Source organism: Seriola dumerili, unplaced genomic scaffold (genome assembly GCF_002260705.1).
Source record: "Seriola dumerili isolate Sdu_G_001 unplaced genomic scaffold, Sdu_1.0 BDQW01000040.1, whole genome shotgun sequence".
Classification (NCBI taxonomy): domain Eukaryota; kingdom Metazoa; phylum Chordata; class Actinopteri; order Carangiformes; family Carangidae; genus Seriola; species Seriola dumerili.
Window position 1 is genome coordinate 3175716 of NW_019174295.1, and position 19751 is coordinate 3195466.

At 39.0% G+C, this 19751-nt stretch overlaps 1 protein-coding gene across 1 annotated transcript in view; it reads right to left on the reverse strand.

The window, feature by feature from the left end:
• The window catches only part of rxfp2 (relaxin/insulin like family peptide receptor 2), a 33132-nt gene extending 14178 nt beyond the window's left edge, over nucleotides 1–18954 (reverse strand). Inside the window, exons 1-10 of the mRNA XM_022738697.1 lie at nucleotides 18918–18954; nucleotides 17453–17599; nucleotides 12950–13033; nucleotides 10938–11043; nucleotides 7439–7510; nucleotides 4551–4622; nucleotides 3946–4017; nucleotides 3653–3724; nucleotides 2531–2605; nucleotides 1808–1879 (exon numbers count right to left, since the gene is read on the reverse strand). Of these exons, the coding sequence (XP_022594418.1) occupies nucleotides 1808–1879; nucleotides 2531–2605; nucleotides 3653–3724; nucleotides 3946–4017; nucleotides 4551–4622; nucleotides 7439–7510; nucleotides 10938–11043; nucleotides 12950–13033; nucleotides 17453–17599; nucleotides 18918–18954 (809 nt within the window). The remainder of the gene's footprint in view (nucleotides 1–1807; nucleotides 1880–2530; nucleotides 2606–3652; nucleotides 3725–3945; nucleotides 4018–4550; nucleotides 4623–7438; nucleotides 7511–10937; nucleotides 11044–12949; nucleotides 13034–17452; nucleotides 17600–18917) is intronic.
• Nucleotides 18955–19751: the final 797 nt, after the last annotated feature.

The window sequence follows — 19751 nt, forward strand, 5'->3', positions numbered from 1 at the left end:
GAAATCAAAGTTTGTTCCAAGTAAATGCATTGTGACATTTTCAAGTTGCTGAAATGACAAAAAAGGAACCGATCTTTTTTAGTTATTATTTCAGGCATTTTTGCCTTTATTTCGATGGACACAGTGAGAGAGAGAGACAGAGAGAGAGAGAGAGAGAGAGAGAGAGGGGATCAAATGCAGTAAAGGCCCTCGGACAGGGCTCAAACCCGCTCCACTGCTTTTGAAGTTTACTACTTTAATGTGTCTCTAAAAGCCACAAGTCTAGCTCTGTATGTTTTAATGTTTTATGCTTTATTTTAGGTGTTTCATCTGTATTTACTTGTGCACTGTAGTGTACTCTGTGCTTAAAGGTTTTTAGGTATATGCACATTACACTCAGTCTGAGTGTTGTCTTGTTGCCACATTTATTGGATGTTAGTTTTTTATTAATCTGTGGCATGTTGTTGTACGAGCAGGTTTAACTATGTATTCTGTTTAAACAACAGCATCCACTTCCGGGTGTCGCAGGCACATTAATAAACACTTCTATCTGCTGACACAACTACATTAGTTTACGCTAAATTGGGGAAATTAAAAGTTACTCTAATATCTGTGTGAAGACACGGTTTTATTTTGTTTGTGTAATTTTGAAATTGCAAACTTTTTACCCTTGTTTTGAAAAGTGCTTTGTGAATGAAGATTTCACATTAATGAATAACTGGTGTGAAAACGAACGTTTGCAGGGCTCTGCTGTGTCTGTAGTTTTTGCCCCTCACCACTTTTTGGAGAAGATTTTTTTTCTATTTGTGTCCTCGTTTGACCCACGTCTTAGAAATGTGATGGAACTGGGCACTTTGCCGAGTGTTTGCTCTTGTTTGTGTTCACTAATGAAATGATGTAAAAGCAGACAAATGTGTCTTGCATGAGTGTGTGAGTGAGAGAGAGAGAGAGAGAGAGAGAAATGGAGAAACTGCATCGGAAATAAAGTGGAGAAAACATTCAGGTTTAAGTGGTGTGTCTGGAACATTATTACTTCAGACAATAGGAATGAATATCAAGCTGACCACCTTAACACCTTTTAGTGTTCAACATGAAACAGAACAGAAACACCAAACCCAGATTGTGTTTGTGCACAGAGGAGATACACAGAGCAATTAAAAGCTTCCCCAGGGTTAGTACACAAGGTAATTGATCAATTCCTATTACACTGAAAATGTAATAATTGAATAACTGTGTGTTTATACGCAAGAGTTCTCTTGACCTATATGCAATGGTTTTAATACTGAAGCTGCTGGAGTCACAGTCGGCTCGAAGTCTGATATTTCCAAAGTTTCATCGAATTACTTGAATTTGAATCAAAATGTAAACCTTTGTAGAAAAGTTGATAACACTCTCAGATACACTGCCAGCTTCTTTAGAAGAATAACTCACTTTAAATTACCATGAAAACAGGAGACCAGTGAAAACATGGCACTGAATAATAATGTAATCTTTCATTCATGTAATAATAATATAAAGATAATGGAAAATTGATATCAAACACTTGAAGAAGATGAAGTGTTTTGTTCGTGAAGACAATATGGTGTAAGTGGCACACAATGGCTCAGTAACCGATTGATGTGGCGAGGGAGTCTGATGTAGCTGCATTTAGAAAACCAACTCATGTACTGCGTCCCAGCTGATGGAAAAGCACCTAATTTTGTAGTTTATCTTTTGGGCAACTTCAGAACGCTCCCTAAATGGAATGGAAACTTCGTAAACTCTTAAAAGCGATTGTTATTTGAAGTGTTTTGGTTTTCATTATGTTTATAAGAGGAAGGAAACTCACAGAACTTCAAGCTTGCTGCAGGTCTTCAAGATAGAGTAGTTGAGAGTTTGAATCATGTTTCCCTCAAGATCCCTGAAAGCAGAATAAAAAATGACACAGAAAAACATGTGGTGATCAGATGTAAATATTCTGTATCTCTTTGAGTTCATCCGATTTCAACTAAATTAACTGTTTCCAAATGTCATAAAAGTAGGAATAAAATATCTTATTTGTCTAGTGTTTGCTTGAGCGTGATAAAAGAGACAAAAAACAGAGAGGGAAGGCAACAAAGTGACAGACATGGTTTGCTTTAGAATTTAAATAAGCGGAGTGTGTATGAATGCTGAGAGGCTGCAAACAGAAACAGATAAAAGCTACAGATAACATGAGGTCATTACAATGTCAGACTCTTCTGGCGGCTGCTCTCCAGTCCACACTCAAACCAAAAATAGCTGGTCGAGCTGACCGACCAAGGTGACATCAGCCGAGGACACTTCACCTCTCAGGCAGTCAGGAGGACCACTCATCCTCATATTGTCAAATACACACATACACACACACACACACACACACACGCACACACACACAAACACACACACATACACACGCACACCCACACCCACACACACACACAAACACACATCCGTCTATCTGCTAAATTCTTTAGAGCACAGCCATCTACTGAATCACACACATGCACTACACACCTGCACACACACAAGTACACTGTCAGAGCAGACTCACAGCCAGACCAAGCCAGGCATGTGTTGACAGAAGCTCGGGTGAGGAAGCTGCTGCAGCGCGGTGTCCACCATGGACCTGGTGAGAGGAGGAGAAGGTTTGATTGTAAAAAAACAGAGATTAAAAGTTCCTGCCATTGCAGAGCAGAACTGCTGCACTGTTGCTCTCTCATTTCCAGCGCGTACACCCGGAAACAAAAGACCCGTGGCTCGTTTTGACAGCTGACAACAAGTGGTGAGGGTAAATGATTACATCTAGAAAGCTATTAAAGAAATAATTTGTTAGACAACAGGAAATTGAAAGTCAGCGCGCACATCTTGCAGCAATCTAATTCTATTAAGCTCAAACAATATAAATAAATAAATTTCATTCAATCATTTTCTTGTAAAAACACACAGCACAGCAAACTGACCTCATGTCTGCAACAGCAAAATTTAAGTATCTAAAGCATTTAACAATCAGGTAAATAAAGTAAATTATGGAGAAAAACAAAGAGGACAAAGGTTACTAAAAGCTATTATTGCATCATCTAATGTAAATTAGTCACTGCTTCAAGACTTATTGTCTATTATGTTGTTCATCTATTCAGTTTTTTTATTATTTTAATTGTAATTTACATTTCGTGATCTTGAAATGTGCTCTATAAATAAATTTGCCGTGACGTGACTGGACTCACCGTCTTATGAAATAAACACAACTAAATTGCCAGGAGCCACTTACGCTGTCACCCTGTGTAAGACTCCACTGACTCACACAATACTTGATCACCATCATAACACAGAGACGTGACTGAGCATGAAATGAGGTGTGTAATTTAGCTACACAAATTATTAACAGGGTATGATCAGGAAGACATTTGACAAGCTCTTGTTCTCGTCTGATCATTTGGAGGAAAAGAAAAAAATAAAGTACAAGAAAACTGAGGATTTCATTTCATTTTAAAATGTTATAGTTAATTTAAAAACTAACAGATGTATCTCTGTGGTCTGACTAAAACGTTTATTTACCTGTATTCTCATTTTCTTCAAACTGTAACTCCACAGATACATGCACAACAGAAATCTCATACTTCCCTCATTTCGATAGAGACGATAATGATGTTGAAGAAAAAATGATGCGACTCACAGATACATGAGCGACTGGAGCCCAATGAACGTGTCCTGGGACAAGCTGCTCAGTGGGTTGTGATCCAAAACCCTGCCACAAAAAACAAACCAACAAACCAACAAACCAACAAACAAAAAAAAACAAACAAACAAAAATATACAATAATATTACATTACATGCAATAATTTGACCAAACTTTTATCACTTGTTTTTTTATACTTATCAAAGGAAGAGTTGTGTGTGTGTGTGTCTGTGTGTGTGCGTGTGTGTGTGTGTGTGTGTGTGTGTGTGTGTGTGTGTGTGTTACTCACAGCCACTCTAGCTCATGCAGATCCCTGAACACACCAGGACTGAGGGAGGATATCAAGTTCTCACTGAGAAACCTGATCCACACACACACACACACACACACACACACACACACACACACACACACACACACACACACAGGGCACAAAAACACACCTACAGTCATTATGTCTGAAAGTAATAAATGAAACACAGCAAAGCAACGATTAGTTGATCAATCAATTAGCTGACAGTAGAAACTATTTTGATTAGAAATGAATTGTATCATGTTTTAAGAAAAATTCGCTTGTGTCAGCTTCTCAGATTTGGAGGTTTTCTTTCTCCTATATCATTGTAAGCTGAAGGTTTTTGGGTTTTCACACAAAAAACAAAAACAAGACATCTGAAAATGTCATCTTTTCAGTCATCAATGAATTGATTAATTGAAAAAATAACCAGGAGATTAATCAATAATGGAAAAAATAATTAGTTGCAGGCATAGTACACAGATAACTACACCTTTTCTCACTCTGGTGAAAACCTCTACAACTTACTCAGGAGCTTCTTTGGTATTTGTAGACAGAATGTGATGACTGCTGTTATTTGATGAAGTGAGCAGGTTACTTACAACTTCTTTAAACCGTGCAGGCCGCTGAAGGCATGTTTGGATATGAAGTGGAGGCTGTTGTTCTGAAGAAACCTGGGAAAAGAGAAAAAGTGAGGATCAGGATCATAATTGGGGAAATCTATTGGATTGTTCTTTCATGCCAAACTCCACCAGCTACAACTCAAGCCATTGATCTCGCTCATGATTATAAACATCATTCACACACACATACAAACAATCTTGACTTGAACAGATTGTCAAAGTGATTAATTCCCTGTTGTTCGAGTAATATCATAATTATCAACCGGTGTAAGGTCTTTTCTTTCCCTTTTTATACTACAGTGACAGGGTAATACACTAATCAGCACATTTCTCCACATCAGCACACAGGGGGCAATCATCAGCAGATGCAAATTATGACACTTAAAAACACAATAATAACAAACCAGCACTTACCGACCTTTAATCTGAAAAATGTTTGTGAATGTGTGTGCTCCTCATGATTTAGAAGCTATTACTATTCAGGATTCTGCAGACAGACCCAGAGAGCTAGTCATCATTGTCCACTTCATTAAGCATAGTGTTAAGCACAAGTGCAAAGAAGAGTAAAGAAGAGGCACTGGACTATTGTGCTAAACCTTACACCAACTGAAACAAAAAGGCAGCTTTACCTCTTTGATCCACTTATGGTTCACCTTCTGAGCCTCATAGCTGAACAAAAAAAATGACTCAAATGACCTTTTCTAATCCTATAATGTGTCGTCTTGACTCTCACTTAAAATACCCAGTAAGTCACATAATGACATGGTACATTATGTCGTGTCGTTACGCTGTGTAGTTAAATGTTATCTGGAGGCAGTTTATGACATCAAAAAGGAGGCATTAATAATCTTGAAGAAGATGGATTTATTATATTTCACTACAGAGTGTGAAGGATGCTTGTGCCGTGCTGGTTTTCCCTCTTGATATCTTGATATTCTCTTTAATTTGTGTCAGGACAAAGTCATGCCAATTTGTGAGAGTGCTATAATATATTGGAAATTAAATTAAATTAGGGTAAATGTACTGAGAGCTTGACCATTACAACACACATATGTTCACAGTACTAGTAGTTTTTCATCAAGAATACTTGAAAAGTTTTTCCTCATTTAAATGCAAATTCATGCAGCAAGGAACAGCAAAATCTAATAAGATCATCTACTGCATATGGAGCGCCTGTGGTATAAGTATGAAGTTTCTACTATTTATTCTCCTCGATTTATCGTTTATTCCTAATTAAATCAATATTCTCATTAATAAGCGAAGACTTTCATATCAACATCTTTGTCTTTGCATACGGCATATCTGGTTACAGCAATTAATGGCTAATCACTGTTCTCTCATTAATATGCAGATTGATGCAGGAAAGTGCTCCTCTCTGCAAAAATGACGGCGCTCCCTGATTCTTACCAGATCGTCTGATCCGTATGACATTTCTATGAACCGTTCAAGAGAATGACGCCTGCATGATGACGCACTGTCCCACCTAACATGCACCATGGAGGTGAGACGCAAAAATGTCCCAATGTCTTTCCCCTTCACTGCTTTTTTCAGTATTTATCAGCAGTGAAAAGAGAGGACTTAAGTATCTTAAGAAATCAGCCCCGTATTTAGTTAGTTCTTCAGCAGAACTAATCTCAGAGTCTTACAACCACTAACACTTAATTTCAGCTCTGTCATATCTGTATTTCTATATGGTTAAATAAAGTGTTTATGTTTACTGACTCACTTACCCTAAAATCCCCTTCTGAGGGAATGAACTGCACTTAGTAAATGGACTGCACTTATATAGCACTCCTCTAGTCTTTATCAACCACTCGAAGTGCTCCACAATGGAAGCCACATTCAGCCATTAACACACACATTCACATCACTGATACATCAGGGGCAATTTGGGGTCCAGTATCTTGCCCAAGGACACTTTGAAATGCAGACTAGAGGAGCCAGGAATCGAACCAACGACTTTCCGGTTAGTGTACTACTTTCTCTACCTCGCACAAGGATGAGATGAAGTAATTTAAATTGAGCTGAAGTGACATACATTGTGTCTGCAAAGATTATGAGAGGTAATAGATGTAAAAAGGTAATAATAAAAACAGATAAAACTTGAATTAGCACAGATGTACTGTGGCTTTTATACAGTCGTCAAAATCACAATGCACATATGCATTTGCGAAATACAGTTATTGAGAGTTTACAGCATTTGAGTGATGCACAAAGAGTAAACACCAGAAACATCAGTAACTGTCCCTCTGGTTCGTCTCATTCACTCTGCAGAAAATACAAGAAAAACACAAACGCACACAAACTGCTTTTGTCTCTGTTTTTCAAAAGCTCGACTGGTCAAAAGATTTACTGTGTGAAAATGAAATCAGATCTTACACAAAGCATTGGGACTGTCAACAAGTCAGTTCTGCAATAATGTATACAGCGAGTTCAACGACTGAATAACAGGCGAACAGGCAAAAACGGCAGCAACAGTGAAGCTCCATTACGTTAATGTGCCAGCAAATTAAATGGTTTAATGTGTGCCATTAGAAACTAGAAAACATGAGCAATAGAAACACAGTTTAATGGTAATTTACTGTGCATCTAAAATGTCTTGAAATAACCGAAGAACAACTGAATCCACCCGAGAAGGCTGAGTGTTAGGATGGGGTTTAATCTGCCACACAGTTCTGACTAAACTTCATGATGAATATTGGTACTTTTGCCCTGTTTTTAATCTCCAGTTGCTTATTTGTTCTATCAGAGTGCATTGACACAGTAAATTTCAATAAAAGCTGGAAAAACTGAGCTGTTCTAAAACTTTTGAGCAGTAGTGTACACTGTGAGGATGTGGAAAGCAACACAAGCACAAAAATACTCACAGTCTCTGTAGGGCAGAGTATTCAGAGAAAACAAAATCCGACAACCCTCGGATCTCATTGCTCCTCAGTGACCTGTAACACAAACCAGGAAATGCACATGTTAGAAAAACGACACACATTTTGCATAAACAGACACCTGGAGTGCTGATACACTCAGATAGAGAGAGAGAGAGAGAGAGAGAGAGAGAGAGAGAGAGAGAGAGAGAAAGGGTGAGAGAAAGGGTGAGAGAAGAGTAAAGGTCTGAAGCATTATGTGCAATAAACTGCTGCTTTTTTCAGAAACGGCTTTTGAAAAGTTCCTGCAGCCAAATCTCCACAGTAACGGACGCATCACCTGTCAATACAGCCGAATTTCCAATAAACCTGTTCTCATTTACATGTTCTTCAGTTTATGTTGTCAGACAACAGAACAAGTTTGAAATAGTGACTATAACATGGCCCATGAAGACTACGTGTTAACTTCCAAGCCATTTCCTAGCTGCTGCTCTGTTTGGCTAAAATCCTGATTTTATAACTGTCTGACAAAATCACCAAACACATAATTTGAAGACCAAAAGTGGCTGGGCTGGCCCTGCTCTTGCGGTGCAGCCAAAAAGGAAACATTAAAACCAACCACAGAAACAAAACCAGCAGAAACTAAAGCTCCACGATGACAGCAGACTTTAAACTAATTAAAATCTTCAGAATAATCCAGTGATACTGGAAGCAGAGAAGGTAAAATAAAGATCATGAGATTTCATATTTCACACCAAAAGCAAACAGGAACAAAAAAACTTGTTTTGAATGGGAGTAGATGCAGTGCAAACACAATGGACAATATCCACAGCCATAAAAAAGGTTTAGTTTACATCCATGTCTGTCCAGACTCGTAGTATATGTAGTGAAGACTTAGGAATTTAATAAAAGGTATTAAGTGTATTTGGAAAGTAGGTGTAAGTGTATTTGAGAAGTAGAAACTGGATGGATGGACTGATGATAGTTATTACATGCATTCAGCATATGAGGGTAAAAATGTATAAAGAGCAACAACTAAGAACAAAGACAGTTCATCTAAATCACATCACTCACCAACTAGGCAAAGGCAGAAAAATAACGTAATAACACATTTGAGTGCACAAAAAGTAAAGGGTCCGATTTGCTGTGTGTTCCACTGTGCGGTTGCAACAAAGGCCCAGTCAATTTTTGTGTGCAGACTTTGGAAAATCATTCCAAGAGGACCTAATTCTGTGCTCAAGTGGATTTCGAGTCATATCTTAATCTAAAATCGAAAGCTAAGCCAGGCCAGACAGATACAGAAGGAGGAAAACAGATATAGAAGGTGAAATTTGCCAAAGTAAACTCCCCAAAGATCCCGGTGTTAGCTGTGAGCAGTTGTTGACAAGTCAGTAACATTTTGTTGTGTTTGGCTCTAGACTGTGAAACAAAGTCTGTCCAGTTTGTTACTGTGCTGTGCTTTGAGGCTGATAAATCACCAGGACATCAGGAGATCAAGCTGAAAGTAAAGATTAAAAGGTGTGGGTGAGAGTTGAAGGCCATTTTATGGATGACCACTCCACCACACCAGTCTACAGTAATTCAATAGAAACTTGCTGACTTCAGTAAATGAGGCAAAGTGATCAGGATATAACTGATTTTTAAGCTAATTAGTAATGAAAGTAATGACGCTGCAATTAACAAAATCATTCAAAATGAACAACTTTTAGAAGGTCAAGTGGGTAATTTGAGTAATTTTATTGTTTCTCAGGCAACACAGCGATCAATAATGTGAGGCTTCCCCCAGAGAGACCAACTTGAGAAGGAATGGATGATTCAATTAAGCAATGAGTCCTCAAACTAAACTGAGTTTTTAGATGCAGAGAAGTTGAGACAGTAAAATTACCCACCAATCTCTATAAGACTCTATAAGAAGGTATAGATAATGGATTAAAGAATTCTTCTTCACTCTATACCCACTAAATAAAAAGGATAGTAAAATAAACTAAATCGCAGTTTGAGTTGTTTGAAATGAGAAAATGGTTGCAGATTTTTGGTCTGAGATCTTAACATACAGATAAAGGAAACTGACTTGTATGTAATGCTGGTATATTTAGTTTAATGAAAAACATATTAGATTAATGTGACATACTTAGGTTTTAATGATGATATTTATGTTAAAATGACATTGGGTAAATTTTACTTGGAGTTTGCCTTGAATGGAAATTGTATCACTTTAATATAATATAGCAAAGTTTGATTTGAGGTAAAACCACATTGTGATTATGATATTGTCAATGTGAATAATTCAATTACATCTGACAAATGATTAGTAAAGGAGCTGTATTGATTTAATAATTTTACGTGGACAGCGGTGTAAAGCATAAAGACCAGAGGTGGGGGAGAATACTTCATCTGACTGTCTCTAAAGGTTAAAAAAAATCCATCAACACCTGTAACACGACATATCTCTTGTCTAATCCATACACAAAACAAAGGTTGTCCAGACAAGCCTATTCCCTAATGAGGCTGAACTTTCCACATTGTGTGGGACACTAAGATAAACTTCTGTTCCTGAACCAAATCATCAAAATACGAAACTCAACAAAGACCAGAAAACAAGAGAATTCATTTTTAGCCTTCTTGCTCTTTGGACTGTCCTTCTGATGCTGGGTGCTTTTCTAGTCCCTGAGGATTTACCTGCTGGTGAAGTGGGCTCAAGGGGATGCAGGTTTCCATGGAGATGGTAATAAGTGTGAACCCTGGTTTCTGGCATTGCTCTGAGGCTGTGACTGATGCAGTAGCTACCCCCCCCCCATCACATAAAAATCTGACTCATGGTGTAGCTCAGCTGCCGAGACACTGACCAGCACCCACAGACAACAGGAGAGTTTTTGACTTTCTTTACTAACTACTGATTAAAAAAAAAAACACTCAAATAAATTAATTTTAAGAAGCCTTCACAAACAAGACCAGGCTGGCACTTAGACTTGAAAGAGCAAAAAGGGGAGATAAGAAAGCAGTGCAATGCAGAAAGGTCAAAAATCAGGAGGATGGTTGAAAATTATAAAAGCGCAGAGAGCAAAACCCAACAAATGGCAAAGGGAGTTTAAACATCTCCATGATCTTTATTCATTTGATGGTAATTGGATTCTGGTGCTTTTTTTCAGCTTATTCCTCTGCTCCGCAAAAGCCCTTTGTCAAAGATCCTGTTGTTAATAAGCCACTAAGAAGCACACATTTAATTAACCAATTACTTTTATCATCTCTGTGATTTGTACTGTGTGTTAAAATCATTTAAATTTCTAAAAGGATTGAAGTTTTCATCATCAGATCCTCTGCTGCTAACTACAACCTACACCGTCCATTCTGAAGTCAGGTTCAAGTCGGAAATAGATCCATGAAGAAACAGAGACTGCGGAGGCTTCAAACTCAGATTGGTGATACCAAATATAGAAGTGCAAAGACACAAATACACACACACACACACACACACATACACACATTACAGTCAGGGGACACTTACAGCCAGGTCACGTTCGGAGAGAGCAGAGGAACATCCTGCAGGTTGACCTCCACACAATTGACATCTGTCTGTATGCAGTCACAACTCTCTGGATACTCCTGCAAAACTACACACACACACGCGCGCGCACACGCACACACACGCATACAATTAGGCGTTACATAATTGATTTTTAACATAGAGGTTTATTACAGAATACTAATAGCTGTATAAGACAACATGAAACTTTCATGAGAACTCACCATTTCCCAGAGCTTAACATTATCCAATTTACAATGATGCTTATTTCTGAGAAGCAGAAACTAGTAAATGTTTTTTTGGCTCCGCAAATAACATTAAATCAAAGTTATATATGCCAGATCAGTGTTGGGGCTAATACTGACCATATGAAGCGCATCATCTATCAAGAGCAAGCCGCATTAAATACAAGTTGCTCATTAGTGTCACTATAAGAGTAAGTATTTCTGCTTTCAGCAATATTTATTCTGTCACAGCAGGCCACTGACTCACAGCAACTCCTGGTGTCACATTACTTCCTCAGTGAATTCTATGTAGTGTGGCACACAGCTTTTTAAATTTAAGTAAAGTATGTTGAGGTACCAGAATCTGTACTGGGAGGGGAAATGTACACCCGGTGAATACTTAACTGCTGTGGATTTAATTTTTGGTCAATCAGCTTTTAATTAATCAACTAATTGTTTCAGCTCCCTTTTCCACAGAGTGGAAATTTGTTTTTACCACAAGTTAATCAAGACAAATTAGGGAGACAATCAAAGAGTGTCATCTCTGCTGAATGATATGAGGTCATTATCTCCCATCGTCTTCACCTGTGCTGTTCCCCGGCAGCGGCTTGTTATTTTGTACAGTAAATCATTTTGTAACAGATACAAAAAAAGATAACGAGGGACAGAGAATGGAGTCAGAGCCTCATCTTTTGTTGTTACAACAAATCGCAACAACAAATACATTTTAGTTAGTTAGTTAGTTAGTTAGTTTATTGTCCCCGAGGGGAAATTCATTTTCACAGCTGTGTTCACAGAAACGCCAGAAACGTAACTGGGACGAGATTATGTTTTCTATCAACGTAATGAGGATTATCATGTAATGTTGTAATGTCGTTAAATATCTGGCAAGTTGCAAATGTGTTGAAAGTGAATGCATGAGTAAAATGTTCAGGCAACCATTTGTTTTCTGGCAAAATAACTGATCTGGCAGTACAATATCTGCTTGTAACCACAACAGCATTATTTCACTGTTTTATGGTTTTTGTTTAGACTCTCACAGCTCTCAGTTAAGGTTAGAGAAAGATAGTAGTCTGATTTACTACAGAAACAGTTCAGTGTCGTCAGATATAACATGTTAATTTACATTTAACAAAAACCATAATCTTTCCGTAACCTTAACCAAAATGCTTTTGTTGCCTAAACATAACCACAGACAGGACTCAGGATGCAAACACAGATCTCTGGTGGGACAGATCTGGGCCGTGTCTGAAATCACTCATTACTCCATATATACTTCTCTATGTAGTCAGTTTGCCATTTTGTATTGCTGTCCAAATGTAAAGTGAGAATTATTGAAAAGTGGTGTACAACCAATGGTCACTAAGCAAGCAATATATACCATCATGCACTGCACTCACGCTGAAATAAAGAATAAAGAATAGAGTTGAGCGAAAGTGTTTTTTTTTTTTAGCTCAATATACAGTCCTCTACATACTCCCTAGATAGTGAGTAGGGAGAAGTGAATGAGTGACTGATTTCAGACCCAACCCACCATCCACCCCCAACCACGTCCTGGAGACTGTTGCTGTGGTGCCACATTCATTCAAAAAATACATTGCCTCTGAATGTAACTCTCTGGGAGACAGTGTTGAACAACAAGGTGCTGTGCCCCTGCACATAACACATCCTCATCAGATTAATGTCCAAACAAACAAACATACACACATGGTCGAGGTAAATAACACACATTCATGCATTTTGGCATAAACACTGTCCGCACACACTTACAACACTCATTCAGGAAGTACTGGTCCACAGGATTTGCATTCTGTAGCGTTTGACCAAATAAGTCCGCCCATCCGATGTTGTCCCCTGCAAAGCCAAACAAAAGACAATAATTATCTGTTCATCACAGGAGACACGAGTGTGTGTAGACTACTTGACTGTCATCGATAGGTTGCTAGGTTACATGCATAAAAGGTAAAAAATGGAGTCAGCCAAGCATAAAACAATCTTGTCCTGCACTGTGTCCTGATAAATTATCATCACCGGCAGAGAGGGATTTTCTTTTGTGAAATCACCGCAGCACAGGCAGACATATCTTCGCACCTTGAATGGCTTTTCTCTAGATTTTGGGCAGGAGAATACTTTTAATTAAGAATGCAGTTATTTTGGGAACAGACTCAACAGCAATTCAACGACACTTGGAAGAGATTTGACAGGTGGCAGAACTTCAAACACTGCGGGGGCTTGGTTCCATTGTAAATACTGCTGAATGTAATAATCTGACTGTCCTGTTATTAAGATCAATTCTATCAAAACATACGTGGGCTCCAGGCTATTGGTATGTCTACTGCAAAACTTCATCAACACACATCTTATATACTTTACAAAAGTTTGTCTAAACAACTGTTGCACATAATTACACCACGGTCAGGTCAGACCTTGCACTATGTTTGGCTGACTGGTACTTTAATAAGCGTAAGCGGGTCAAATTAAACATTCCTGTCATCGGTTTAAGCATCAATTCATTATTTGCCTTTCATGCACATAACCGCGGTACCTCACGTCCGCTCTGAAAAGGGTTAATAACAACTTTCTCAGACAAACTGGCTTTACTGTAGATGTTGGGGTTTAGATGCAGGATGTTGGGGGTTTCGCATCAGCGCCATGAGGCAGAGCCAACTGTAGCTGTCAAACATGCTGTCTGAAAAGAAGCCATCGCATTCAGTGCGCGCACCGTCCTCAGCCTTTCAGTCAGCTACCATTCAAAGCCTCTCTGATGCTGCACTGGAGGCTGTTAAGTGAACACAGCTAAGAAATAGCTTTGAAGTCTCACTGGTGATGAGGAGAAATGATATTTTTCTTTGCTTATGAGACTTTGCTTTATGGATTTTTTTTTTTTTTTGCTGTCATCTCCAGGAAATAAAGTCTCTAAGGTTTTTGTGAACTAATTGCCTAGAATAACCGCTTCAAAAATTGCAAATGTGAAGGATGAAATTGCCATTTACTGTATGAATACACATGGTGAAATGTGCCAAAAGTAAATTGTTTTGACATGTATCAGGCTGTGCTGAGCTCTCTAACAAGTCGCCGTTCTCTAAACCATAAATTACCTCGAATCCTTCCCTTAGCAAAACGAAGACCGGACCCTCGGCAGCTTGACCTGACCTCATATCTATATCTACATTATATCTTCTTGGGCGAACCTCCACTGCGGAGCTGCTTTTCACTTTGATATTTCAGCACCTACTGTGCTTGTAGTAGAGACAGCACGGTCCTCCTCGACGGCTGATCATGAATATCAAACAACAGTATACTGAGCATCAAACCCATACCATCTTATACTACCACTAGTGTGCTAATCTGTGACACAAAGCCGACCTCAGCTCATTGGTGTAAAAAGAAACTCTTATATATGTGTGTGTGTATGGAATGAGCAGAAAGTTAGCAGCAGCAGCTTCAGTCGTACATCTGTCTCTAGACAGGACGCATTAGGTGCAGTACTGAGTGAAGGTCACCTGTGCTTTGGCAGTGCTCACAGCCCAACGCACAATCAGCTGAAACACTTACTGTACAGACACTGTTAGACTTTCCCTGAGCTTGTTACCAGTTGACTAACTTACATACTGTCCATAGTTGTCCTCTATTTTTCATTCTTATTGACTCCATTCACTCGAGCTCCTACAGCTCATAAACAGTGAGCTTGGCAGAAAGAGCAGGTATTCAGCAGGTGTAGCAGGGAGCAGCGCTGCATTTTTATTTATTCTTTACAGAAGACAGCGAAGACCACACACGTCAACACATGCAGTTGGGTGAAATTAGAGCCTAACTGATACATCTTTACATTTGCACATTTAAACTCATTGCAGCTAAATTGGTATGTGTGTTTATAATGGCTGATAAGTAACAAGAAGCTCAGGTGATGGCAAGCAAAAAAGACAGGTGCTTGAGCTATTCTGTACCCAGTGTTATTACCAGCACTGCAACTCCACTGTAGGTATCACGCTAATCCCGGTGAGTGCAGCATTTGCGTCACAGCTCAGCTGACCGATGCAGAGGAGGATGGAGTTGGCATCATGGTCAGTTGCTCATTTCCTGAATGATAATAAACCATGCTCCTTTTGTGAAACCTAAATAAGTCTGACAGCAGTCATGTCAGCCGTGGAGGCTATAGCCCACGGACCAAACTATCTTACATTTATCTATGAAACAGTACAACAGTTCTGGAAAGTGCTAAATTAACAGCGGCCCTAACATTTTTTCCCTCGTCAGTACGGCGCTGACAGCCGCTTCAAAACACATACTTGGAATTTACAGTCATGTTCACGACATCAGCTGTATGCAGCAATCTGATCAAGATGCTCAGCGAGCCAACCGTCACCATCAGGAACACAGCAGAAACAAGACAGCTGAGAAGATGAGGTATGGCGTCCTGCGTGAGGGCCTGGTGCCCATTGTTAGATGAGCTTTTTTTTTGAAATCCTTGTTATCATGGCAATGCTGCACAGCATTGCAGTGAGTGCAGGCTGCCTGATGAGGAGGATGGGAAAGAGGAGAGATAATTCAGCACAGAATGGGTTTCTGGTTATTTGGCATGGAGGCACAACCACAGCCAGGCTGAGACTAATTTGTGCTCCTTCTTGATCTAGCTGATATGGAAAATATGCTTTTATCCTGCGGCAAATACAATGTTTTTCAAAGCATAATATGTACTAGAAAAATGTTTTTGGATATTGCTCACTTTATCAGACAAAGGGATAAACACTGGCAATACTGATGCCCTAGAAATAGGAAAATATTCATAGAGAATAGCTCATTCTCAGTGTCTATGAAAAGTGTTTTAATGTAGAAAAGATAATTCAACACTAGAATGGCCACCACAAAAGAGTAAATATTCAGCAGACAAAGAGCCTGGTCTTGAACGATGATGTGAATCTGAACAGATCTCTGAAACTGGGCAGATCTTTTACAATATGGTGTACTCCATCCTTTTCTGAAGTTGCCCACGCTGTGTTACCCTGTGCTCATGCCTTTCTCTTCTCTCCAGTTAGTTCACAGTTATAAAGAACACAGAAGAGAACGCGGTGAGGAGGTTTTTCCAGTCGCTCACACTCTAGATGGCCAAGGCCCCAAGAGAGGCGACAGGAGAGCACGGCTGCAGTTGGTCTGTTGTGTCACTAAAATAAAATAACTGTATTTGCTCTCAAAAAAAAAAAAAACACGACACGTGTTGATGTCTTTGATAAAGTAACAAGCATGTCATCCTCAATTCTTAATCTTGTTCAACCTTAAAGTTGTCATGGCTGAGAAGCTGCAGCATGACATTTCTTGCCGCCCGCCCTCGGACCACAGGGACTCCGGTGCTGCACCTTTACAATAAACTGTCGGAGTGGTAGAAGTCTATGAGCTAAGAGGAGGTTGGTTTATCTTACTGTCTATAAGCTGTTCTTTGCTGTTGTCAGTGAAGGGCTCATGAATCCGCTGATGAGCAGCCTGTTCATCTGCGAATGGATGGAAGTACAGCGTCTATAAAAAATATCTCTAACATCCTTTAAAGGTGTTCTTTACTTGAGGCTGGGTTTCAGTAGCAGCCCTTACACCTTCATGCCAAACCATTTGTAAAGTCACTCTTTTTTATTTTTGGATATACTGTCCAGTTTCTCGTGAAGTCATGATTGTGCATATTGACCTGCTGTTAGTCTGGTTAAACAATCTTTTATATAGGTGTAAGTTATATAAATCTGAAAGTAATTAATTCAATTTGAGAACTTGAATAATTCTTGATTTCACAGGACATGATCGACTGTCGGTGCTTGTTCTCTTCCGGCTGATCACCTCAGAGGGTCTCATTCAGACCACATGTGGTCACACTGAGACTCTGCTCGTAGGGGAAACTTTGAGATGATATTTGAGGTAACAATGATTCTTAACTTTCATCCTTTGCTTTACAGTATTAATTGAGTATTTTTATTTTTGTTACCCAATGATCACTATGATCTTCCCTGCTGGATGATGTCCTTGTTGTTTTTTTCATCTAAAGTTTGTTTATTCTGCTAAGATTGCACTGATATCTGGTCGAGAGTTGGCACTAGATTAGTTGTGTGCCAGAGGGAAGAAATGTACTGTGTTCTTTTTTACGATAATACAAAGAAATCTTTATGTGAAATTACAAGCTAAAAATAGAAATCTATCTATTACTTATTATTTGTGGTAAATATATATAATACATTCCCTGAGGCCTCCTTGATTGTTTACCACCACTATTCTACTTCATACACACAGACTTACCACAGCGCCGCTCGTCGGCTCCGTTGGGACAGTCTTTGTGTCCGTTACACTGCAGAGCCTGAGGGAGGCACTCACTCATGTTCCCACATGGGAACTGGCCGAGGGGGCATCCCGTCTCTTCTTCCACCTGGCTGCTGGCCACCAGAGCTGAAAAAGAGATGGAGGAATTAGAGTGAGGTTTCATAAAGTTTTTTTCTGTTTGAAGTATGATAGAAAAGTGTGACTTAGCTACAGTCCTCAATAACACTTACTATAGGCTACATGGGACAAACCTCGTGACAGCTGTCACAACTTAAAACCCAAGATGGAATACACAGGCTTATATAATACAACAGCTCAAAATGACATAGCACTGACATCTCAGTTTTGTCAGCATTAACTGACAGGATGTTTCAGGCCATCAATCCTGTGACTGTCACTGAACATGGTGTTAGCTTTTATAATTGTAAGCAATTACTGTATTTGGTGTAATGGAAATGAGACATCGGGCAGATGTCGACAGGCATCAGCATATGAATGAAAGTACTAGTCATCTCTCGGATTTGCCAGTGGCACATGAATGGAAAATAATGTAGCAATAATATGAATTTATTGACAATAATTATGAATAAAAATTATAATTTTACTGTGAAAAAAAATCTTCACTTTACACAAAACACTGACCCCCCTCCATTTTCCTGGACAGAGAAAAACAGACCAATCACCCCCTGATACCCTGTCACCTGCTGTCTGTGGCCAATCAGGGAGGATCTCTGGAATTAGTGCCACTTGACCCATTCGTCATCAATTTTCCCTTCAGTGAAACTGACCACCATCTCGGCAGAAACAAATTACCCACAGGTATTTTAACAGGGGAAATACACTCTAAAAGGGTCAGACAGGTCAGGGAATTAAAGTCCCCTTGCAGAAAACTGTTGTGAACAGAAAAACTAAACACAAGTGAACAACATTTCTCAAACATCATGAGCTACAGGAATGTGTAGCTTCCTTTCAGCATACTCCATATCAACATTGATTGGTTAGATATCGGGAATGGAGGAAGTAGACTCCATGACAACGATATAAAAGTAAACACTGACAAGAATTTCCACATTTGGACATTAAACACAGTCTTGTAATGTCTTGTTTTATGTCGTTGTAATAGGCCTTTTCCACAGAAGATGTTTTGACGTAACACATATAAATAATGAATTTAATGATGGCACTTAATGAAACACAAAATGAGATCTGTGATAGACATGAAACCAAGAAAAAGTGGTATCATTCATTTCAACTTTCATAATTCTCTAGATGAAGGCTGTAACTCAAGAAAAATTTCAGTATGAGTTAATCCATTGAATAAAAAGGGCCAAAAAGAGACACAAAATGACCAAAAAAGATGCAAAAGAACGAAAGAGAGATTTAAATGATTACAAATATGTCTCTTTCAGTCTGGGGATCACAGGAAGGGTTGGATGTCTTTTACCTGTCTTTACCCAGGGGCTGATTTTCTCATAATCCATCATTTCGATGCACATAAACCTCAAAGACTAATCATTTATTACTGTTTCACAATTCATGTCCAACACACAAATGAGATACACAGGACTGTAGCTGGCACAAAAACTTTTTTTCACAGTTCATTTACTGCAGCCTGTCTCCTGTGAAACAACCCCAAAACAAGTCCCTCATTTTTGCCTGCTAGCTAACACAAAGGCCCCAGTCATATTTGTAAGTGGCACATGCAGCATTACTGCTGGCACATAACAACATAAGGATGTTCATATATGAGAGTTCTACTATGTCAAATTAGAATTAAACTGCTTATTTTTTGGCACCATAACCACATGCCATTTTTAGTTGTTGTTGGATACAAACCAGTTGGTTGATATTTCAATGCGCAGGAATTTCTCTGTATATTATGACCTGGATGTTTCTATGAGAAATGATCATTATAAGTCTGTGCAACTTATATTTATTAATACTTTGCCTTTGTGTGGAAAGTGCACAAATTAATGCTCATGTAAAGCAGTCATTTGTGAGTGTACAACATTTAAAAAAGTTGCTGGAATTTGTATCTATGAACTTGCAGCACGAGGCCCAAACAAACTAGATCAGGAGTTCCCACAGAGTGCACAGCAGAGCGTCATAATCAAGATCAACACACACAGGCAGACACTAATTGGTGATGAGGAGAAAGTGTTTACACAGGCAGCGATCCGCTGTTGACTAAGTGCTAAGTCATGGGGGTGCCTGGTGGAAAGGTGAGGAAAAACCAAGACAAAGCAAAACAGCGGAAAATACAGAAACATAATGGGAA